The sequence below is a fragment of the Mesoplodon mirus genome (assembly GCF_964341445.2).
Source record: "Mesoplodon mirus genome assembly, chromosome: 3".
Classification (NCBI taxonomy): Eukaryota; Metazoa; Chordata; class Mammalia; order Artiodactyla; family Ziphiidae; genus Mesoplodon; species Mesoplodon mirus.
This window is the reverse complement of record NC_138978.1, coordinates 178,279,007-178,303,232: the sequence shown is the minus strand read 5'-3', so window position 1 is coordinate 178,303,232 and position 24,226 is coordinate 178,279,007. Positions and strand designations below refer to the sequence as shown.

The 24,226-nt window shown below is 36.8% G+C and overlaps 1 protein-coding gene across 2 annotated transcripts in view; it reads right to left on the bottom strand.

Moving 5' to 3' along the window:
• The window catches only part of WDR26 (WD repeat domain 26), a 43,133-nt gene that overhangs the window by 4,773 nt on the left and 14,134 nt on the right, over positions 1-24,226 (bottom strand). For both annotated transcript variants that reach the window (XM_082615474.1, XM_082615475.1), the window contains exons 7-13: positions 19,654-19,792; positions 13,605-13,745; positions 9,714-9,833; positions 7,417-7,562; positions 7,029-7,107; positions 6,625-6,754; positions 2,661-2,846 (exon numbers count right to left, since the gene is read on the bottom strand). In XM_082615474.1, the coding sequence (XP_082471600.1) occupies positions 2,661-2,846; positions 6,625-6,754; positions 7,029-7,107; positions 7,417-7,562; positions 9,714-9,833; positions 13,605-13,745; positions 19,654-19,792 (941 nt within the window). The remainder of the gene's footprint in view (positions 1-2,660; positions 2,847-6,624; positions 6,755-7,028; positions 7,108-7,416; positions 7,563-9,713; positions 9,834-13,604; positions 13,746-19,653; positions 19,793-24,226) is intronic.

Below are 24,226 nucleotides of genomic sequence, written 5' to 3'. Positions count from 1 at the left end.
GACATGTGTATTGGGGGAAAAGAGGAAGAAGAGGGGAGGGGGAGAAAAAAGTTACCAGTTAGAAAGTTTTACCATCAGCATCATGCCATTACAAAATATCGTAACATTAGAAAACGATCACATCAAGGCAAATTCTTGAGACTTTCATCATTACTCTTAAAACTGGGTCCACATCACATCTTAGGCTATATATTACAATCTAAACTCAGGATTATTTTGAATATTGGAGAACCCAAGAGAATAATCACATTGGAATCTCATACTTTAAACATGAACCTTGAAATACTTAGGCAGAATAGAAAAATCTTCATGGTAGTTTACAATAGAAGAGAATAAAGATCTGGCAGTCCAAGGTAAACTGTGCATTATAACTATGTATTTAATTCTCCTTCCAGTGGCTCAGTTTGAAATTCTGCAATATCACCCTACTCTTCTGTGTGTGTGTGGGGGGTAATGTGTCAACAGCTCTACCGATACAAATTCACACACTCTACAATGCACCCATTTAAAGTGGACAATTCAATAGCTATTAAGTATATTCACAGGATTGTACAACCATCATGACAATCAATTTTAGAATATTTTCATCACCATTAGCAGTTGTAAGCAAACCCTCACCCCCCAATCCTAAGCAACTACTAGTCTACAATCTATGGATTAGCCTATTCTGGACCATTTCATATAAATGGAACCACAGTAGGTGCTCTTTTGTGTCTGGCTTCTTTCACTTAGCATATTGTTTTCAAAGTTCATCCATGTTGTAGCATGCATTATTACTTGATCCTATTCTATTTTATACAGTCCTCAAAAAAAAAAATGCAGTATGGAACTTTACTGTTATAATTAAAAGGTCAGCAATTCTCTTTTTTGAAATTGAGTTAAGTGAAATATTTTTACTTCAATGACTTATAGTATCTTAGGATATCATGATTTTTGAATGTCATTTCCTTAGCTTCATCTATATTTTTCCAAAACGTCTATTCCAAACAGGTATTAATTAGAAAAAAAGTTTTCAAGTGTGGGAAAAAGAACCCAGAAGATGCCTGCCTAAAAGGCATTACCCAAATTTCTAGTTATACAGAAGCTGTTTTCCTATTTTAGGTATAAGAGAAATTTTAGGGCTATACCTATGTTGCAAAGCACAACTGAAAATTGCTGAATTAGACCCAGTTCTTACAACGGGGCCAAGTTTGGCTCACCCACAATAATGAGTATCCACAATAGTTAAGTTACCAAATAGCAGTGTAACTTTTGTTTTACAGTAGTAGAAGCATAAACATACCCTTAAAGGTATGTCTAAAATAAATCCACCTACAAGGTAAGTCTGTTACTATATACCTAATGTTTTCCTACTTCTTCAAATCAAATGTTTATTTGAAGAAATAACTTCCAAAATGACTAATAAAATTAGAAAAGCACATATAATCTCAGTTATAGATCTCTAAAACATCTAAGAGAGTGGGGCTTGAAACCTAAAAACGACAACGAACAATAGGAGATCAACCAGATTTTTAGTTTTAGCTGATCTCACAGGGGAATGTTAGAACGTCATGTAGTGATGTACAAATACAAAAAGGTCCTTGAAGGTTCTGAATAACTGAACAATAATTCTCAAACTTTTTGACCTGTGTGCTCTTCATGCTTTTTACTCTCATCTTTGGCTGTACATCCTCACTGACAGGTGAGATCCGGTCAAGTCTTTCACAGTTTGTACCACAAAGACAAAAGCACAGAAAATATGCTTTTAAACCACACATGCTACCCTGACAACCCTCCTCCTCTAAGAATAACTTAACTGAGAACAGTTGGTCATCTTTCTTACTAAAAGCATTTAGGTGGGACACACTGTGAACAAAAAAACCTGTTTATCTGTTTCTAGGTAAACTATGTCTTTCTAAGCAAACTGAATATTTTTGCTCTCGTTATCTCCTCTCTCTAGTACCAATATCTTGCTCAATTAAGCTATGTCCTTAACTGTTAAGCTTTTTGGCTTTCTTCAAGTATCTGAAAGTAGGGGAAAAAACCTTTCAGACCTAGATTTGAAGACCTGGCAGCTCTCAACAAGTTAACTAGTCTTGCCATGCTTCAGTTTTTACATCCACAGAAATGAGGATAAAAACACTTCTTCTACTTCTCTTACAGGGCTGTGAAGATGTTACGCAAGACAGTGTATATAAAGGGCCTAGCAGGCCGCCTGGCACATAGGTACATGATAAATTTTAGTTCCCTTCTTTTTCTCTATTGGTATTAACAGATATTTATTTTTAAGGGTAAAACTATAATCAAGATCATTCTAAAGTTGTTCAAATTTCATATACTAGCTAGTTTTCATGGGTATGAAAGTATAAAATACTTCTTGCTTGATGAAGTGAGATTTTCAATAAAATTTTGAAAGTGGCAATACTAACTGGATGTAAATGAGGTGGCACATTCCAGCTTATTCTCCCCACTGTCACCAATAAAACAAACAAAATACTGCTGTGTCTTAGATTAATTAAACTTCTGTGGAGTAAGATATAGTGTACAATCTCTAAATGAGGGAAAAAAATCGATTGTATCCTACACTTTAAATAAAGTACCGCTTAAAAATGCTACAACTTTATGATAAGCAGGGCAACGTTTCGTCTGGAGAAAACACAGGGATACTGTATGATGGTTACCTTCAATATTCTGGTGGTCTATAAAAGGCGCTGGTCCCCATATTCTAACGGTGCCGTCATCTGAGGCGCTGGCCATCATGGATGGGATCTGTGGGTTCCAGCTCACACAGTTTACGGTGCGTGTGTGCCCTGTCAGCTCCGCGATTGGCAGTTCACTACGTTTGTGCCAGATGTAAACCTTGTGATCTGAATAAACAGTAATTCAGAGAAAAGTCAGGGAGTTGTTACATATTAACAAAACCAACTGATTTTAAATTTATTGCTCATTACACATGGAACGTATAACTTATTAGAACTTGAAAGGACAACAAAAACAATGTGAACAATTTAACAAATTACCTTTTGAAAAAAGCCATTTTAATAAAATACACATTTTTTTCCCTGTTACTGATGACTGACTAGCTTGCAAGTCACCACAAAATCTATCTGTAATATTCTGTAATACATAATATATAATCACAGTCAAGATCTTTGAATATAAACAAATCTAGGATAGAGACAGATTTTATGGAAATGAGAGGTGATAGAAAAGCAATGTATCCAAATTCAAATATAGCAATTATGATAGCTAAATATTGAGTGCTTATAATGTACTAAGTATATTACTTAATCTTCACCACCATCATGAGGTGGGCACTATGCTTATCCCTTTTACAGACGGCGACTGAAGAACTGCAAGTTTAAGCAATCTGCTCATGGTTAACAGCCGGTAAATGGTGAAACTGGGGTTGAAATCCAGGAGGCCCTGCTCAAGAGTTTACTTGTGAGGCTAGACAGCATAATAATATGACTTTGTAGTAGTCTATTTGTAATCTCATGAAGTGACCATAAAAAACAAAAACCCTGACAACTTTGTGATAAACTAATCTTCAAAAACAAAACAACGGACTAGTACAGAGTAGAAGTTCAGAGTACGGGCTGTAGAGTCAGACTACCCAGTCCACACGCTCCCTGTATCACTGACCAGCCATGTAACTTTGGGCACATCACCCACTCTTTGCAACTCCTCTGTAAACGGGGATCTTACTTACCTCATCACGTTATGAGGATAAAGTAAGTCTGTACATGAAGAAGTGTTTTGAACAGAGTCTAGCACGTATTAAACAACATGTATTACCACAAGGAGTTAACGAAATAGAAGTGATTGCTTTTCAGCAGAAGGCAGAATCCCAGGGTAAATCAGAAAAGTGTCCTATCTGGAGATCTGTCAATCAACTATGTGATCAATGTGGGAACTTTCAGTGGATGTGCTGCCAACTGAGGAAACTTCAGAGTGGTGAAAAGGTAATAAACTTGTGGTAAAAAAAAAAAACAAAAAAACATGCCCTGGTTTCAACTTACAAGGATAAAAAGTTGGAACTGTTTCTGAACATTTTTTTGAGTATGTGAAGCAAAAGCTAAAAGGCACTCACTGAAGTACTGAATTTATCTTTCCTAGAGGGTACTTATTGTTCAATCATTTCTGAAAATAATTTTCTTCAATAAAATAAAATTAGCAAAAGAAAAAAAAAAAAAAAAGCCCAGACTAGCTATGTTTCCCCTTGGACAGAGCAAGTCCAGAAAGAAAGATTACAGGCTTGAAAAGTGTGACTGCAACTGAAATCTACCTACATTTGGATTTGTGAACACATACCCGAGGAGGATATTTGCTGAACAGTCAGCAAAAATTAAGATTTGATGTAGTCAAGGTCAGAATGACAGGCTTTACGATCAAGCTCTGCTTACTGTACCAGTTTAGGGAATCCAGTGCCTATGCAGAGGTAAAAAATAAGTTTTTCTATATATTTCCAGCACAATGAAAAGGCTGGAGTAATGGCATAACTTTTAGGGGGAAAGTTTTCCTAATTGCTCTATTTTATACTGACATTCATATATTTGGGGATTTGGAAGGTTCTTGGAATATATTTCTGACAATAAATGACAAATGGATTACTGTGGTCATCTTGGGAGATAATATAGTTGCTATATCCACTTGGTGTTGAAAACACTTTTAGAACCATTCTAGACCACCTGAATCATGACAATGCTAATCTCTTTCCATCATAGTTATGTTTCATTTTATCCCTAAGCAGAATATAATGTGTGGCTTAATTACATTATTCATCAGGCTTAATTCTAAAGTTTGGGCTTAAAAAAAAAGATTGGCATCACTAGGGACAATGGTAGCAACACATATTTTTAAAGCACTTCTAGGCTACGTATTATTTTTAGAAAGAGCTATAGGGGATTGTGAGGCATAATTAAGAGGCAACCGCCCCCCGCCAGGAGCAGGATTAAATAGAGCAAGGGGAAAGAGATCTTTGAGTAGGAAGAGCTAAAAAGCAAGTAGAAGGCTTATTAATATGTTTAGATCATATCAAATTAGAAGCCAATGGAGAACCTAGAAAAAACCAACATGATTAAACTAACAGAGAAAAAAGACTTTTTGACGGGAAAGAAGTGAACTCCCAATTGTTACCTAGCAAACCACTCTTCACTTTTCTCAATCTTATCTGACTGATTTTTTTGGGGGAAAGAAAGGATAAATTCATATGCTTCATGTTAAAATCTAAATCCCTAAATGTCTCTTTGTCTTAATCCTTAAATACACTGTATACACAAAGGAAAAACACATGTGTCACTTTGTGATCCTCTTAGCTACTGAGATCGGTTTTTTGTCAAGAAAGGGATAACAGAAACATCTTACACAGTAACTGAACATTACCAGGTGTTTACCAATATAATCCAGTTCCTTGGTCTACCTTGGAAAACTAGATTCAGTTTTTTAAAAAATGACTTAAATAATTTGCTGCTGTAGTACTAGAACAGTATAGTGGGTACTCAAGAAAATGTGTTGAATGAAAATTTCCAATAATTTGCCATTATTTATGTTTCTATCACCTTAAAACATACACCAACTTTTAATACTGCCTCACTTACTTGTGCTTGCATATTTTAAACCATTTCTATTTTAAATCAGACTGACTAGTTTAGGCACATGCCTGCCTGAAATACCGACGTTATTAGACCAGAGAGTAAGTTTATTCAAAAAGGTAGTAGACACAATTCTATAATTTCAGCTTCTCTGAGACCATAAGCATCCTAAATTATCTAACTATAGTCAATTTTGTCCAAGATCAGGTAAAACAATTAACCTTGATTTTTAAGATACTACTAACATCTGAAAACCATCAGTCTCATGAAAAAAAAAGTCGGGGCTTCCCTGGTGGCGCAGTGGTTAAGAATCCGCCTGCCGATGCAGGGGACATGGGTTCGTGCCCCGGTCCGGGAGGATCCCACATGCCGCGGAGAGGCTAGGCCCGTGAGCCATGGCCGCTGAGCCTGCGTGTCCGGAGCCTGTGCTCCGCAACGGGAGAGGCCACAACAGTGAGAGACCAGCGTACTGCAAAAAAAAAAAAAAAAAAAAAAAAAAATCCGCCTGCCAATGCAGGGGACACGGGTTTGAGCCCTGGTCCGGTAAGATCCCACATGCCACGGAGCAACTAAGCCCGTGCGCCACAACTACTGAGCCCACACGCCTAGAGCCCGTGCTCTGCAACAAGAGAAGCCAACACAACGAGAAGCCCACGTACTGCAATGAAGAGGAGCCCCCACTAGCTGCAACCAGAGAAAGCCCGTGTGCAGCAACGAAGACCCAACGCCAAAAAATAAATAAATAAACAAATAAAATCTATTAAAAAAAAAAGTCAACATACAAGAGAATAAAGATTTAACTAAATCTTGATTTGACACATGCACCAAACACACCTCCACATAGCCAAAACAGGCACTATTAATTTGTGACAACAGGAGGACTCAAACCATTCCAAGAAAAGGAAATTAACAGTGCACTGGATAAACAGCTCATACAATTTTTGATTTAACATCTTGAATTTGCTTGGAGACATGACTATGTTCACAAGTTGAGAGAATTATAGAACTTTCAGTCCATCAATATATGTGAACCAACAGAGACACAATTTACCTTCACTGCCACTAGCGATGAAGTCTTCATTATGGCCTCCAAAACATGAATGAATTGTATAAAACCCTTGTGTAACACCTTGATACTTTCTTACTAAAACTCTGTCTTGCAAGTCCCATAAATGAACTCCCTGTAAGCAAAAGAGAATTTAGGTATTTATTCTAACTCAACTCAAAAGAATTTTAAAAAGTTACCTGTGACTATCCCTTTGCCTGATGAACATTTTCATTTTCTATTTATGCGAAATGCCAACTGAAAAATTTCTAGTTGACTCTGCAAACTTAAGGATCAAACACATGCAGTGAAATTTAAGAATTCACAGAATCACTTGTTTATATATACTAAAAATCACAATAAACTTTAACTAAGCTAAATTTTTCTGAGAATTATCTTAATAAACTCACCTGAGTTGCTACATTTAACAAAGCTAATCGGCCGTTCTTTGAAATAGTAAAAGACATAATGGGATGATCTTCTTGTACTCTGTAACCAAAAAATAATTTGTCAAAAGAAACATACTAAGAGTCAAGACATTCAAATTATCAAAATACAAAATGTTCTAGCTTAAGTATCACAAATTTTGTCTGTAATCACTATTATATACTATATTTCAATCAAGAAAAAGAATGTGAGTTAATAATTACTAAGCACCACCTGACTATCCACCCAAATTACCAATCAAACCAAAACCAAAAACATAATAACTCTTTTTCTGAAGAAGCAAGTTCCACTACACTTTTATTTTAACATAAATCAGATAACTGTTGTTTAATGGATACAAAATATAGTTACATGTTCCTATCTGTAAGGTCCTCGAAGTTATATCCCCGAATTCGCTGGTGTGTATCTGATGCCAAAACAGTCTTCCCGTCACTCAAGCACCAAAGGCATTGCACTCTCACCCCTTCCCAGGAGTCAAGGAGATTACCATCTAAATCCTGAGGAGAAAATTACTATTAACTCCATTATTTAACAGCACTCAGAAAGCAAACAAAACCAAAATAATCTCTTAGCATATCTTTTTGTAATGTTTGTCTTTTCCTGAGACTGATCTCAACCTAATTGTTCCATAAGTGTTTTTAATCATCAGAATTTGAATATAGGTCAAATTTCATTACAACAATACCTAAGGGGGAGGGGGAGAATCTTAGTAAATCTATCTTCCCTTCAATAACCTACCATGCATAGATAAGTACAATAAATACAAAGAAAGAAAGAATCCTTAAGTTTTAAGGTCTCACAACTTTTGGAAAAGAATTCAAACATTCCTTTAAAATTCACTATATTGGGACTTGTCCTATAATATTCACAAGTCGTGATATGGAAGACGATTACTAAAACATTAATTATAACTTTACAGAGCTTAGCAATCTGTTATGACATTTTTTAAAAAGTCACCAAATTTGTAACGTGATGAGCAAAGCTCTTAGGATCATTATCTTACTGAACATTCAAAGCTCTGAGAGGCATTCCCATTCCCATTTTACACATTAGGGAACTACCAAAGTCCTGTGTCCTGAAGGTTTAAACAGTGTATGGGATGGCAAAGTCAGCAGAAACATATATGCGTCTTGAACACAGGGAATTAAGAACTAATGGCTTAAATGCTAAAATGTACAGCATGGTGACTATAGTTAATAATACTGTATTGCATATGTGAAAGTTGCTAAAAGTAAATCTTAAAAATCCTCATCATAACAAAAAAAAATTTTTGTAACTATGTATGGTGATGGATGTTAACTAGACTTATTGTGGGAATCATTTTGTAATACATACAAATACCGAATCATTATGTTGTACACTTGTAACTAATATAATGTTATATGTCAATTAGATCAATCAATCAATGCAGTACAGTATTAGCCCATGGAGAGAAAGTCCAGAAATAAAATGCTAAATTAGTATATTACAATGGTATTGACCACTTGAAATAACTTTTTGAAAGAAATAGGGGCTTCCCTGGTGCCACAGTGGTTGAGAATCTGCCTGCCAACGCAGGGGACACAGGTTCGAGCCCTGGTCTGGGAAGATCCCACATGCCGCGGAGCAACTAGGCCCGTGAGCCACAACTACTGAGCCTGTGCGCCTGGAGCCTGTGCTCCACGACAAGAGAGGCTGCGATAGTGAGAGGCCCCCGCTCGCCACAACTAGAGAAAGCCCTCGCACAGAAACGAAGACCCAACACAGCCAAAAATAAAATAAATTAATTAAAAAAAAAAAAGAATTGGAAAATCATGGGTATATCAATAAAGAGTGTTGGGACAACTGGAAAAAAAACAAACAAAAAAAGAAAGAAATGGCTTACAACCATGCTGAGATAATATGACACTAGATTCCACGAGTCTAGCAGCCAGCTTAGTGAAATTGATAATTTGTAGTGGCTACATAAAAGTCTTTGTGTTAAGTGACCTACACTGAATGAGTTGATGGGATTTATTATCTTATTTTAGTTTTAAAAATCTAGAAGGGCCTACTAGAACCATGCTAGGTAGTGATATGAGATGTGGAATCTAGATACAGAGTAATGACACGGGATTTGTATCACAGTCTGCCTTGTCATAAGACTTTTTACCTATTAATTTTTATTATCCCAACACTCCAAGATTAACAGGGCAGGTAATGATTAGAAGATACCTCAAATAAAGACCGCAAAGTTTTCTGGTAACACTCATCGTCACTTTTATTCCTCAAATATTTAAAGACAGTCTCCTCGTGAAATTCAGCATTTTTTTTTTTGGATACAAAAAATTCCAAAGGGCTAAAAAACCCCAAAGAAATTAAATACTAAACCTTTTTGTCCCTATACATTAGAAACTTATTTATAAGAACAAAATGTTTAGTAGGACAATTTTTTTAATGTTTTAATAAACTCAAAGCCTATATTTTGTATAAGCACTTGAAATGGTTTAAAAAAAAAAAGAAATCCACAGAAAGTTCTATTGGACAGTGCCTTTCTAGAAAGATGGCAAAGTAGGTCTTCATATAGTATACTTTATAAAAGATATCAAGTGAAATGAATTCTTTATTTTTACAAAACTAAGTTTGCTTTTAAATAAACAAACATTTGAAAGAGGGCACTAAATACTCACACACTGATAGAACTGCCCACGCTGACCTCCAGTCACAAAGCGTTTCCCATCTGGATTCCAAGCCACACTTGTTAAACTGTCTTCATGAGACTGGCTCATTTTTGTCCTTAGCTCTCCCGTCTACAAGGAAATAAAACTGTGGATGAGATCTTCAAGATACTCTTCTAAAGGAAATGTACAAAGAAAAAAAAAAAAAAGATAGTAACTGGGATATCTGGTTAGTTTAATACTTCTAATTAGAGAAATAAACTGTTTCAATTGCCCTCATAGAAAGAGACTATAGCATTCAGAAGAGACATTAAGGACTGGAAGGCAAACTCAGGAGTCAAGCAATGCCTGGAGTATGTGCTCCAAAGAAGAGATACGAGAGAAACTCCAAGAGAACTCGTCTTAAATCAATTACATTCATAAATTAAAACATGTCATTTTTCCCAAGTAAGATAATGAAATGCCCAGTACTACATACCTATTCCTTCTGAGTTTCCACTTCTCCTTAGTTCATAGTTCTTTATAAATTTTATTCTAAAATTGCAGTTCGTGCAATTAGCAACTCCTTAAGAACATGATTAATAGGAAGAAAAACTATGCCCTTAAACTAGGCCAAGAGTGTAGGCAATCTAAATTATGTAAAACTTCATATTCAAGATGCTCAAAATGGAGTAGGGAAAGTGGGAAGAGAAAAACAAATTATTGTTCTGATACATAACTTTATTTCAATTAAAAGTAACAGAAAAGAATGAAGAACTTTTGTAGTGTTTAGCACAGTCATTTTAAAGCATTCCCAACTAAGCAAGACTATTTAGTTGATTACAACCCTCAGATATCCTCCTGTTATTTTTTCTAAGTTATCCAACTTAGAAGGTAGACACATACCATTTAATTTAGTCTTGATTCCATTTTGTTCATGGATTAGAAACAGGATCTGAGAGATAATAGCTGCCCTTGGTATAATAAAAAGTACATGGGCATAATTTTCCTGTGAGAAATGGGTAATCAAAAGTAAAAAAAAAAAAAAAAAAAAAAAAAAAGTGCATGATCAGGAAATGGGGCCAAGTAATAAAAGCAAAGAGGGCACAAAAACCAGAATGTCTTCCTTACACTGAAAAGAAAAAAAAAAATTCGGCAATCTTAAATCCTTCCCCCATATTGTTAACTGCTCTCAGGTCACTAGTTTTTGGGGTTGCTCGATATAAACAGGTAAAAAATAAAAGTTTAGAAACACAAATACACATGCAACAGCTAAATCCTCAGCATTTTCTATTCACAAATGTGTTAATACACTAAGTTCTGAAGGCAGAAATGGTCTTTTTCTCTGTTATGCTCAGAACCGCGAGTGTCTGAGGCCATTACAGGTATCCCCTGCTTTTCGAAAGTTCACTTTCCGCCAAGTGGCTTTCACAAAGACCTACATTAGTACCTGTTTTTGCTAACCAAAAGACATCTGAAGAGGATTTTTGCTTTTACAAAAAAAGTCCGTGAAAAGGGAAAATAGTGTTCAGTGTTTTGCCACGAGTTGTCACAGAGGCAGCACACACCCTGAAGAGTCAGAGCGGCACCGCAAAGTTCCTTCCTGGGAACTACACTCAGCATCTCAGCATCAAGCTGCCATGGTTTTGAACTATGTAAGCATCTGTGCTTTATCTTGATTTCTTTTGTGCATCTATTAGTAAGATGCGTCCTAAGGTAACTGCTTCTTCACTTTACGCCACGGGTCCCCAACCCCCAGGCTGCGCACAAGTACAGGTCCCTGGCCTGTTAGGAACCGGGCCGCACAGCAGGAGGTGAGCGGCGGGCAAGCGAGGGAAGCTTCATCTGCAGCTCCCCATCACTTGCATTACCGCCTGAACCATCCCCTTCCCCTACCTGCCCCCGTCCGTGGAAAAACTGTCTTCCACGAAATTGGTCCCTGGTGCCAAAAAGGTTGGGGACTGCTGCTTTACGCCATTTCAGCTCATGAAACATTCCACAGGGAACTTTTCAGGTAGCAGGGGAAACCTGTAATTAGGAGTCTACCTAAAAACACAAAGGAGCAATTTGAAAACTGACTTAAAAGGACCACTCTTTTAGAACAAGTCTATGTAACGTAATGCACAGTAAAACAGTTAAGCTAGAACATAGTTTAACTGTCCAGAAATTCAAAATTGACTCAAAGGAAGACTACACAGGCACTATAAATTGAGTCTCTATTATAGGATTATGACTATGTACCTCTCCTCCCTTTGAGGGGGGAAAAGAAACTTTAATGGAAAAAAAATTGTCTTTAGGTCAGATTCACTTCAAGCCTGTTTCATTGAGAAGCCATCCAATCTATTCTGTGCTTTGCCACCCCCCGAGCCCAATCAGAAATACAACACTGATTCAACATCGGTTTGATAAAAATGGCGTAAAGACATTTTGGGAACAACTGAGGATTTTTAAATTATGAAATGAATGTTAGACATTAGAGAATTAAAGTTAATGTTCTTAGATAAGATAATGGCATTTGATTATATAGGAGAATGTTATTTTTTAGGAGATACGTGCTTAAGTATTAAGGAGTAAAATATCATCTTAATTTACTTCCAGATGTTTTACTTCCAGATGTTTTGGGTATGGATATATATATATAAGTACGTAAGTTTGTATGCATGCATGCATAAGTATGCATGCATAAGTATGTACACACAATATGTAACAAAATGTTAGTAACATCTGTTGAATCTAGGGTGGCTGGCATACAGGTCATCACTGTCATCACTGTACTCATCTTTCAACCTTTCTCAGTGTTTGGAAATTTTCTTAATTAAAAGCTGGGTTGAAATAGAAATCTTACTGTAGAATTAGATTTATGGCACATCATCTTCAGGTACATCTTAGTATTCATCTGTCCTCTATACCATCTTATTGTTGGAGTCATTTCCATGGAGCTCTATCTTCACTCTCTTGGTAAAAATCAACTTACTTATAGGTCCTCAAACTCAAAACCATATCCCATCAACTTACACTTTTACACCCAAACCCACAGCCTGAACTATTCACCTGCCTAGAGGTTAAAAAACCAAAGAACGGGACTTCCCTGGTGGTCCAGTGGTTAAGATTCAGTGCTTCCACTGCAGGGGGCAGGGGTTCGATCCCTGGTCGGGGAACTAAGATCCCGCATGCCGCGCAGCGCGGCAAAAAAAAAAAAAAAACCAAGAAAAGAAACGGCTGTTACTAAAACAAAAACAAAAACAAAAACAAACCCAAAACAACCCCTCCTCCCACAAAATCACCTAACCAGTCACCTTATAGAAGTTTAAAAAATAATTTTAAATGATAACTACAAGGTTTCCAAAATAGAGTCTGTAGATAATGGAGTGAACTTAGTGCTGAGTTTTTCTAAAATGGGACCCTAGATAAAGTGTTCAAGTTTTCATTCAGAAACCGTAATAAAACCCTTAATAATAAGTACTGAAAACATAATTTAAATTTACTAAACGAGATTGGAACATTAAATATAGGCAAGGAGATGGTGCAATTGCCATCAGAATGGAAAATTTGGTATAATGTCGATGTTTTCACACTTGAAGGGGAGGTTTCGTGTACAACTGTGCAACTGTAAAACAACTGTAAAGTCTTTTTTGAGGTACAAAGTACTACAGTAAATAGTACAGATTATACACTACAAAGTACAACATCCCTAAAAATACCTACTGATCATTCTTTCAAAAATGCTACTATGCTCAACATAATATTTAAATTTAGTATAAATCTGGACACCTGGGTTCCATTTGACGAATTATTTTTTACAAGAGATACATCATGGTAATTTAGGTTGAATGATGCCGGTCTACAGATCATGAATAAAGTTATAATGAATACATGCAGTATGACTATACTTTAAAGACTAAACCAAGGATGAAACTTGCTCACTTGTACATTCCAAAGCCAAAGCTCAGAGCAGTCATCCGGGCCACAAGCAACAAGATAGTTGTCATCTGGACTCCATGCAATATAAGAAACACCGTAAGCATGTCCTTCTAAAGTTTTAAGCAGTTTTAGCAGGTGTGTATCCTAGGAGGGAAAACAAGACAACTTAGTTAACTCCAATTCCTGAAGTCCCTGGTTTCTGGGCACAAGAACTTAAACAGCTGCGAAGATGCACTTTGATAATATAATTTAATCCGAGGACATTTCCATGGATTTCACCAATTTCCCCCCAGCTGAAGCTCTAACAGCTTGCTTCATAAAGACTCGTTCATGCTGCAGTGTCTGTTAAGTGTCTACTACACACAAGGGCATTGTGAGCTAGATGGAAATAAAGATGACACAGACCTTGTCCTTATGAGGCTTTCAAGGAAACGGAAAACAGGTATAAGAGAAGCTAACCCCCTCCCTTTTTAAGACAGTTTTAGTGAGATATGACTTACCATAAAATTCACCCTTTTTAAAGTATATGATTCAGTGGCTTTTAGTATATTCACAGATTGTGCAACCATCACTACTATCTAACTTGAGAACATTTTCATCACCCCAAAAAGAACCCCCATACTCATTAGCAGTTATTCCCCACTCTCCCTCCCTCCAGTGCTGGCAACCCGACCTACTCTATGGATTTGCCTGTTCTGGATACTCCATATAAATGAAATCATACAACATCTAAGTCTTTTGTAATTGGCTTCTTTCACTTAGCGTGATGTTTTCAGGATTCATCCATGTTGTGGAATATAACAGTATTTTATGCCTTTTAGTTGCTGAATAATATTCCATTTTACAACTACACCGTATTTTGCAACATCTGGATTGTTTCCACTTTTTGGCTATTATGAATAATGTTGCTACAACTATGTACAAGTTTTTGTGCAGACCTGTCTTTATTTCTCTTGGGTCTCTATGTAGGAGTAGAATTGCTGCGTCATACGCCAACTCTGTGCTAAATATTCTGAGGAGCTGCCAAACTGTTTTCCAAGTGTTTGAACCGTTTTACATTCCCACCAGCAGAGCTATCACTTATTTAGTGCTGATCAGTAATAGCACTATCCACAAACAGTATCTCATTTAAACCTCATAAATCTAAAAGGTTAAGTATTAATTCTCCTCCCCCGTATTTCAGGGAAGGAACCGACGGTTCAGAAAGGTTACAAACTTGCCTTTGTTGATACCAGGTACCACCAGGGATTTGAACCTGAGGTGCCCGACTCTGAAGCTTTACAGGATCAACTATATATAGTGCAAACATTGAAGTGGCAAGTGACAAGACTGGAAAACTTGACACCATTATTTTAGGCTAAAGGGTTAAATTTTATCCTGTGAGTGAAGAGCCACTTATGATTTTTAAGCTTGGGAATATATAATATACTTGGTTTTAGGAACAGAATTCATACAACGGTATGGAAGATGAATCAGAACGAAGAGACACAGGATAAGGACACCCCTAATGAGCCAGCACAGCAGCCATATAGTTAAGACAAAAAAATGAGGCCCTAAACTAACATGGTCAGGACTGAAAGAGGTCAGATCAAAATATACATGGGACGTAAAACTGACATGACAGGATGAGACAAGAAATGTTCAAAGACCACCTCTAAATTTCTGTTTTAGGGGATAAGGATGGATACGGACAGTGAACAGAGGAAGCAGGAATTTGGCTAAAGACTTATGGAGACCAGTTTTGAGCCTGGGGGAAATTCCAATGGTGATGACCCACAAGCAGTTAGAAACGGGTCTGGAACTAGCCTGCTAAAACAAGACTGGGAATTTGTTTGACAAAATTCAACAGTTCAGGGGCTTCCCTGGTGGGGCGGTGGTTGACAGTCCGCCTGCTGATGCAGGGGACACGGGTTCGTGCCCCGGTCCGGGAGGATCCCACACGCCGTGGAGCGGCTGGGCCCGTGAGCCATGGCCGCTGAGCCTGCGCGTCCGGAGACTGTGCTCCGCAACGGGAGCGGCCACAACAGTGAGAGGCCCGCTTACCGCAAAAAAAAAAAAAAAAAAAAAAAAAAAAAAAAATTCAACAGTTCACAATGCAATTACTTCTGATTCTTCTTCGGGAAGATGACAATAGGTATGGAGTATCTGATCACAGTATCATTAGGTCAAAGTGGCTTGCATGATCTAATAAGCAAGTCAAGTCTTTTGGACTAGTTCAAGATCTTCTAGGAATAAACTTTCATTCATAGTGGTGCTTTAGAAGATTTGCTTCTAAACTAATGACAAACTACTACTACTACAGAAGTACAGAAGTATTTAACTCAAAAACTAAATGTCCATCGACAGATGAACAGATAAAGATGTGGTACATATAATACAATGGAATATTACTCAGCCATAAAAAGGATTGAAATTGGGTCATTTGTAGAAATGTGGCTGGACCTAGAGTCTGTCACACGAAGTGAAGTAAGTCAGAAAGAGAAAAATGAATATTGTATATTAACACATATATGTGAAATCTGGAAAAATAGTACAGACGAACCTATTTCGAGGGTGGGAAGAATTGGGAGATTAGGTTTGACATAAATATACTACCATGTGTAGAACAGATAGCTAGCGGGAACCTGCCGTATAGCACAGGGAGCTCAGCTTGGTGCTCCGTGATGACCTAGATGGGCGGGATGGGGGGAGGGGATGGGAGGGAGGTCCAAGAAGAAGGGGATACATGTATACATATAGCTGATTCACTTCGTTGTACAGGAGAAACTAACACAACATGGTAAAGCGATTACACTCCAAAAAAAAAACTAACTAACTGTTTCATGCACATTAATTAAAAAATACAACTCTGTAAAACAGGGGTCCCCAACCCCCCGGACCGACACCGGTCTGCAGCCTATTAGGAACCGGGCCGCACAGCAGGAGGCGAGCGGCAGGCGAGCCAGCGAAGCTTCACCTGCCGCTCCCCATCGCTCGCATCACCACCTGAACCATCCTCCCCCCCCCACCCCCACCCCGGGGAAAAACTGTCTTCCACGAAACCGGTCCCTGGTGCCAAAAAGGGTGGGGACCGCTGCTGTAAAAGAAGAAGGTGAAAACAAATGAGAATATTAATATTGTATCTTCCGAAGTACAATATCTCTATAGTAAGATATTCCAAGTGGTAATACTGTGTTCATAGAACCCACTTAACTTTGCTTGGATTTTGGGCAGGGGAATGGGTAAAATTCCTTTTTGGGGGCAAAGGTAAGAAAACCTGTTAAAGGAAACTAGGCATTGGAATCAGATCAGTTGAAATCTTAAGGTTCTCTATACATTCTTTTTTCTATCCATTGAAAGTACACACACAAAACACATATTGCAAAAGAGCACCAATTTTCTTAACAAGTTTTTCAAATAGTATTTGACATAATAAAATTTCATGATACCAAAGTCTATGAATGTAAGCATTAACTCTGCATTTCCCAAGCTAATCTGGCCATAAAAGCCCTTTACATATAACACCTATTAACATCTTGCATAAGCAGTATTCTCACAGAAACACTTTGGGAAACACTGGCATAAAAGTCTGAACTCCTTAGTGTACAAGATCCTCCTCGATCTGGTTGCTACTTACTTCATTAACCTCATTTCCTAGTCTACAAAATCTCTTTGCCCAAATGTCCAGCCACATTATCTTTCACGCAGGGACCAGGTGTAACTGGTTTTGCCTAAATAATTATTTCCTTCTCCTTCACCCAAGACTAAACTTGTCTTAACTTTCCCTTGCTTTCCAGTTCCAGTACACTGTATTATCAGGAGCCCAGTGTGACTTCTCTCTATCAAAAGGCCTGGCACATAGCAGGTGCTCAATAAATACTTGCTAAACAAAAGGGACTCTTACACACTGCTGCTAGAAGAAAAAACATAATTAAAAAAGTTTTGATATTGTTGCTTTCTTTTCAGACACCTTGCAAATAACTACTGAACAAAAATGCTCCTCATAATAGTATTCAAAGGCTATGATTGGATCCCAACCTATTTTTCTAGTCATTTTTCCCATGCTTTGCCTTAGTCATCCTATTCTCCTACTTGGGGGTGGGGAGAAAGGAAGGGAAGGTCCCTCTCCTCCTTTTCCTGTCTCCACCTGTGCTATGCACAGCAAGCCGCAAATGAGGTACTCCTAACCTGTGAAGCTACTTGGTGCTTTCACAATACTTTACATATATTGTATGATTCTTACTTCAATGTATTTAATTTCCCTTTCTAAACTGTGCATTCCTTTCACAGAGGTTCTTAACCTGAGATCTAAAGGAGTCATCCAGGGATAGAAGCAGCAGTCCTTGTACTTGAAAATGCACGCCTTTATTTTCACTAACCACAGACTGAAGTTCAGTAATTCCTTCAATCTTGAATGCAGGCAGTTAACAAGCAAGGTAGTATCAAGTATTATATTAGGTCGTATTAGGTGACTGTTAATAATGGAAATCTCAAATATCTTCACATCATATTATAGTTGTTGCAGATATCTCAAAATATTATTTATGCTTGTCACTACTTCAAAATTCTTATAGCTATCAGATCTGCTGCTAGAATTTGTTACTTAATATGTTAATAAAAAAGCAGCATTGGGCTTCCCTGGTGGCGCAGTGGTTGAGAGTCCGCCTGCCGATGCAGGGGACACGGGTTCATGCCCCAGTCTGGGAAGATCCCACGTACTGCGGAGCAGCTCGGCCCGTGAGCCATGGCTGCTGAGCCTGCACGTCCAGAGCCTGTGCTCCGCAATGGGAGAAGCCACAACAGTGAGAGGCCCGCATACCGAAAAAATAAATAAATAAATAAATAAAATAAAATAAAAAGCAGCATTATTACTATACTGTATCTGTTTCTGTACTATTTTGATAACTATATTTCAATATAATTGGGTTTCCTTTGTAATTAATATATAATATATGCTTGGGCTTCCTATGTGTTTTGGTTTATGCATTTAAAAACATTATTCTGAGGAGGGGGTCCACAGGGTTCAGACTGCCAGAGGAGTACATAGTACAATAAAGGGGAAAGAATGCCTGATTTAAGGCAAAGAGTAGATCTTATTTACCTTTCTTCATTCATAGCATATTGCAGGTACACAAGAATTGATGTATGCTCTCAAATTTGATTCTCTTCTTTTTAAAATATTTCCTTCTATGGCCCCCTTTCTCTATTTTTTTCAACACAGGAGTTCAAAACTTTATTGTGGGCTAATATCATATTCTAATTCTAAATTTTAAAATAAGATTATTTACAATTTCTGATTTTAGGTGAATGACTCCTATACCAAATACATCTCCCTAACCTATTCGAAGTCATGTACTTCCTTGATTGCTCGATAAATGTTTAATTGGCTGAAAAAAATGGAAACACTTATTTCTACAAATCTGTAGGCCACCTGGTTATAAACAAAGACAAGTCTAATTTTAGAGAGAACTTAGAATTTTAAATCCAGAATACAATACTTTTCGTATGTATCGCTGGCGGGGAAAGAGATGGGGGGGGTGTTTAACAGAGGTTCCACAAATTACAGAAGATAATGAAGGGTTTCAGATGGCAAAATGGTAACGAGTCTTTTCTAACCTGTGACAGAATGGACATTGTATTAATCTGTAAATCAAGTATTAACAAAGATAAACTGGCAGAGACATTAAGAGCAGCAGGTCTGTAGTAAAAGTATTCCTGGATTTAAGTCTAACTCTGCCATTTATAAGCTGTGAGGGCCTGGGCATTTAACTTTTATCTTGGTTTCCTCATCGGGAAACAGGAGATATTAGAATCTCACAGCGTTATTCAGAGGATAAAACTAGATAATGCACGCACAGACTAAGTACAATCCTTGCACATAACACTCAACAATTTTGATTCATCTGTATGTATTACCTAAACAACATAGAAGGAGATAAGACATGACAAAGATGACAAAAAATGCTCTTGGAAAAGAATGCTATTTATATACACATACTTTAAAAGTATGTACTCAATCAATTAGATTAAAAACTACTTTTTGCAATCTAAACACTCATACTGGAGTACATACCGGATCAACTTGCCATATGATAACTGTCGTATCTTTTGATCCTGTTGCTAGTTTAGTGCCATCGTTAGAGAATTTACAGAACCACACTTCATTACAATGCTCCGTAAGTATCTGCTGAGTATAACATGGGAACTGCCTCCTAAAACAAATAAGTCCACAAATAATTATTCTTTTAAAATAGATAAGAGTAATAATAATGAAAAAGGTTAAACAACTGATGAAACTTCTTTGAAGACCAAAAACTTTCAAAATAAGATATGAATGCATTTGTAAATCCTAAGAATCACATTTATATTGGTTACATTGAAAAAGAAAATATTATAACATTAGTCAAGGCAATCTTAGGGGAAATCAGTAACCTAAAGTCTGCTTCAATTTACAATTTATCCTTTCCCCCCACCCTCAAGATTATAGAGAATTTTTGGTCTGATGAAGTCAATTCATGTAAATAAAAATTAACAATCAGGGCTTCATGTTTGTCTGTATAAGTGGGCTGGCATCAGGTTGTTCTAGAAGAAATAATGTACATTTTCATTTATATAAAAGGAACTTGGCATAACAAACAGAACAGGCACTGTAGCCAGACAATTTTGGGTCACAAGCGTGAGTATCTTTAACAAGTCATTTAACTCCTCTGAGTCTCGGTTCTCTCACCTATAAAATGAGATGAATATATACCTAACAAGGTTCTTAGGGTTCCTGTAAGGATGAGAAACACATCTGAAGTTGCTGGAAGGTAACAGCTATTCAAAAGTGATTACTAGTATTATTTTGGGGACAGCACAGGAGAAGTGCAATACATGGTAGAGGCTGTAGTGGTCAAGAGTAAAGCCTTAAGAATGGGAGCAGTAGAGTCTGAGAGACTTAGGTTCCAATCCTGGCTACTTACTAGCTGTGATTCTGGGAAGCTTACTTAATCTCTCTAAATCTCAATTTTTCCAGCCATAAAATAAAGACAGACGGGTAGTTGCGTTATGGAATTCCTTTTACAAGGATGAGATAATGAATGCAAAGCATTTAGACTGAGTCTGACACTTGGCCGGTACTTTGTAAGTTGCAGTTTTTATACATTAAGGGTAAAGAATTCTATGATTAACTTTCCTAAGTTAAAGAGGATAAGGTTATCCTAAGAATGACTATTCTCATTGAGCACTCACTTTTAAAAACCATTCTATCCTTTTCCAGTTTCTACGTCAGGACTGTCCAACAGAGCTTTCTGTGATAATACCAATGTTATGTAAGTGTACTGTCCAATCTGATAACCCTACCTGTATGTGGCTATTGAGCACTTGAAAGGTGGCTAGCACACCTGAGGAACTTAGATTTTTTTCATTTAATTTTAATTTGAATAACTTTTCCTTTACATTTAAATGGCTACATGTAATTAATGGCTACTATTGGGACAGTACAGATCTGTATTGTAAAAAAGTTACTTAAACATTAATGGGTAACTTCTAAGTCTGTTTTAAAAAATGGTCTTCTCTATTCTTTTCCCCCAACCAATCTATAATTTAAAAACATATTCTGTCAATTCACCAGCCTGATCGGCAATATGTATTTAAAAGTAAATTAACATTCTTTATCTGGCACACGTGGTAATGTACCTTAGCAACTGGCTACCTGAAGACTGCTTTAAACTTTCAGACTGTCTAACTATAAATTGCTTTAATATTAAAATATTAGCCTATATCTGAACTGAAACATAGTCAATTCCAGTTTACATTTATTAAGCACCTACTAGATGCCAAGGACTGCGCTACATGCTTTACATACAGTAGTGTTAATTCTCAAAACTACCTTGCAAGGCAAGTAATAGCCCCATTTGCAGGAGGCTCAAGCAGAGCAAGTAACTTAACAGATATCAAACTGATAAATAACTGAACTAGGATTTAAACCTATGGCTGACTCCAGGGTCAGTTTTCTTTCCAAATATCATTTTTCAAATCATATTTTTCAAGACACAGCTGGATACAACTTCAATCAAATAAGTACTTCTAAATCAAAAATGATTTTTCCCCCTCCTATGGGGTAATAGTCAATATTTATTCAGTGAGAAACACTTTATACCTAGGCATAAAATACACAATAATTCAAATGGCTAAAGTTGATCATGAATGAAGATTTATCTAAAATCAGAGCAGCAAAATGTCCTTAAGGAAGGAATGATTCATAATCAAAATTACAGGGTGCAAGGCAACCAGATAATTGACAGTCAGTTGTATCTGAATGTCAAGGTGGTATTTAAATTGTCATTATTTTATTATTACTTAATCTTTTAAGAAGACTAATTAACAACCCCTAGTTTATTAAAAGGCTAGTTTTAGAGTATATAAAGTGATAGAGTTTACATGTCTGTGTTTTCAAGTAAATTTAAAATTTTAAGATTTGTTAAAAATATTAGTACCTTCCCAAATCAAACTGAAAAAAAAGTGGCATTTTAATCAAGCTAAACCTTAACATTTTATAAATTTTAACACTCTATAAATATTTTATGATCCTTTACTAAGAAATAATACTTATAAGCAGCTATCTGTGGAAACATTCTTCCACTGTTTGCTGGTGGAAAAAACCCCACAGAATTATTTAACAAGAAAATTCCTGTCCCTTACTGATCAAATTTCACCAAAAATATGTATGCATGAATTGTGAAAAATATAATTAATATACAATCTAATGAAATTTCTTCAGTGTTGATCAAGATAAAAAAAAGTTACAGTTCACATTTTCATAATCAATTCTTTATTCTCCAGAGTTTAAAGAAGGCCGGTATTTAGATTTAAATGCTAAGATTTAATTCCGAAAATAAAGTTTTCTAGTTTCAGTGCTAAAATGTAGTTTCTAAAAGGGAGTAAAACAAACAATAAAAAATATCAATTTTTATTTTGAAGACTTTCAGATGAGTCAGGAACACCAGCAATTACATAAAATTTAGGTTCTATTTTCCCAGTTCAGCAATAAAGGGCACAACTCACTCTAAAGACTATATATACTGACTTAGTGCCTGACATCTATCTCCCCACTTAGTGTCTCCCCAGAGTGAAAAGTCAAGGCTGACTCCCTGGAGAAACTGGGTAGATGGAAGCCTTTCACTGAGAGAGGGAATTCAATAGGAAAAACAGACTTTGCAGGGATAAGTGAGAGGAGAGGGAAATTCTTGTTTGAGATGTTGCACTTACGGTACTTGAGCAATACCCACATTGCTGTATTATGGTCTAAAGGCTTAGGAGATAGTTCTGTAGCTCTAGCCCAGACCTAGGGGTCATTAGAATCATGTAAGTATAACCTAAACAGGAAGAGTAGGGTGAGAAAAGAAACACAAACTTATTAAAGGGACAGGGAAAGAGGAGGAGCCTGAGGAGTAGCCAGGAGTAAAACGGAGTCTGGAGTGTTTTGGAAGTCAAAGGAAAAGCTTCAAGGCAAAGCAGTCAAATGCTATAGAAATGCTAAGATGTAGGGTGGAAAGTAGCCACTGGATTTAATAAAGATGTTGTTCTTTACCAACATCAGGACCAGTTCTGGTGTTGTGTTGGCTGCATAAACCCTAATACTACAGAAGTCTGAAGGGTGAAGAAGTAGTAAGGAAGGCAACTATTTTAAGAAGTTAGCTCTACGGAGGGGGGAGGGGGGCGTGGGCAGTGATAACCAGGAAGAGCACAGAATCAAAGTTTTGTTTTGTTTTTAGAAGATTATAGGGAAGACCTTCCAATCGTCAATGGTTATTTCTGAGGAGCAAGAACTCTTTCATTCTTATGTAACACTTCAGAGTGCCCTCTATGCAGGTTTATAGGAGCTTGATCCCTGATCTGACGGTTGGAAGAAGTCAGACTAAATACTGTCCATCATTTACTTTCACAGGTACTGGTATAGAAATTAAAGCACTTGAGAAAAATGTAGGTCACGTGCTCATAACACTGCAGTTTCCAAACAGGAAGGCAAGCTCTCAACTTACTGACACCTCTTGAACCATGAAGTCTACCATATGTATCTTTCAATGTATTCCACCAGCAATAAATTCATGAACCAAAAAAAATTCGGGTTCACAATCACGTTAATTTTAACATTGATCTCAAATTCCCTAAAGGAACTATAAAACATGAAACCAGATAGCCTTTTAATCTATTATCTCCTCCTACCTCTATTCAACTTAAATGAAAAGACTTAAAAATTCTCATAAGCAAATCAGAGAACAATGTAAAAGAATAACAAGGGATAAAGGAAAAAAGATCTCTAATCACTTTCTTTAAGTGCACCAAGTAATTATCCAATACTTTAAGATAACGAAGACTTAAGTAATTTATGGCCAATAGTTCAATTATTACTATTTTTTAAATTGCATCGGGGGAGGGTGAAGTGAGAATTCAACTACATTTGAAAGTAGTTTATGCCCAAGTAAAAGATGATCTTAAATCATAGTGCATACATGCACACATATGTGAGTTTTATGGTTATTCAGAAATTCCTTGTTTTTCCAAAGCTCTCATACTTATACACTTTTGTTCTTCCTATGCATGTTATTTTCAGTAGTTCTCTGAGGACATCTGACGAAAGAAACGGAGCATGTGCACCGCAGCTG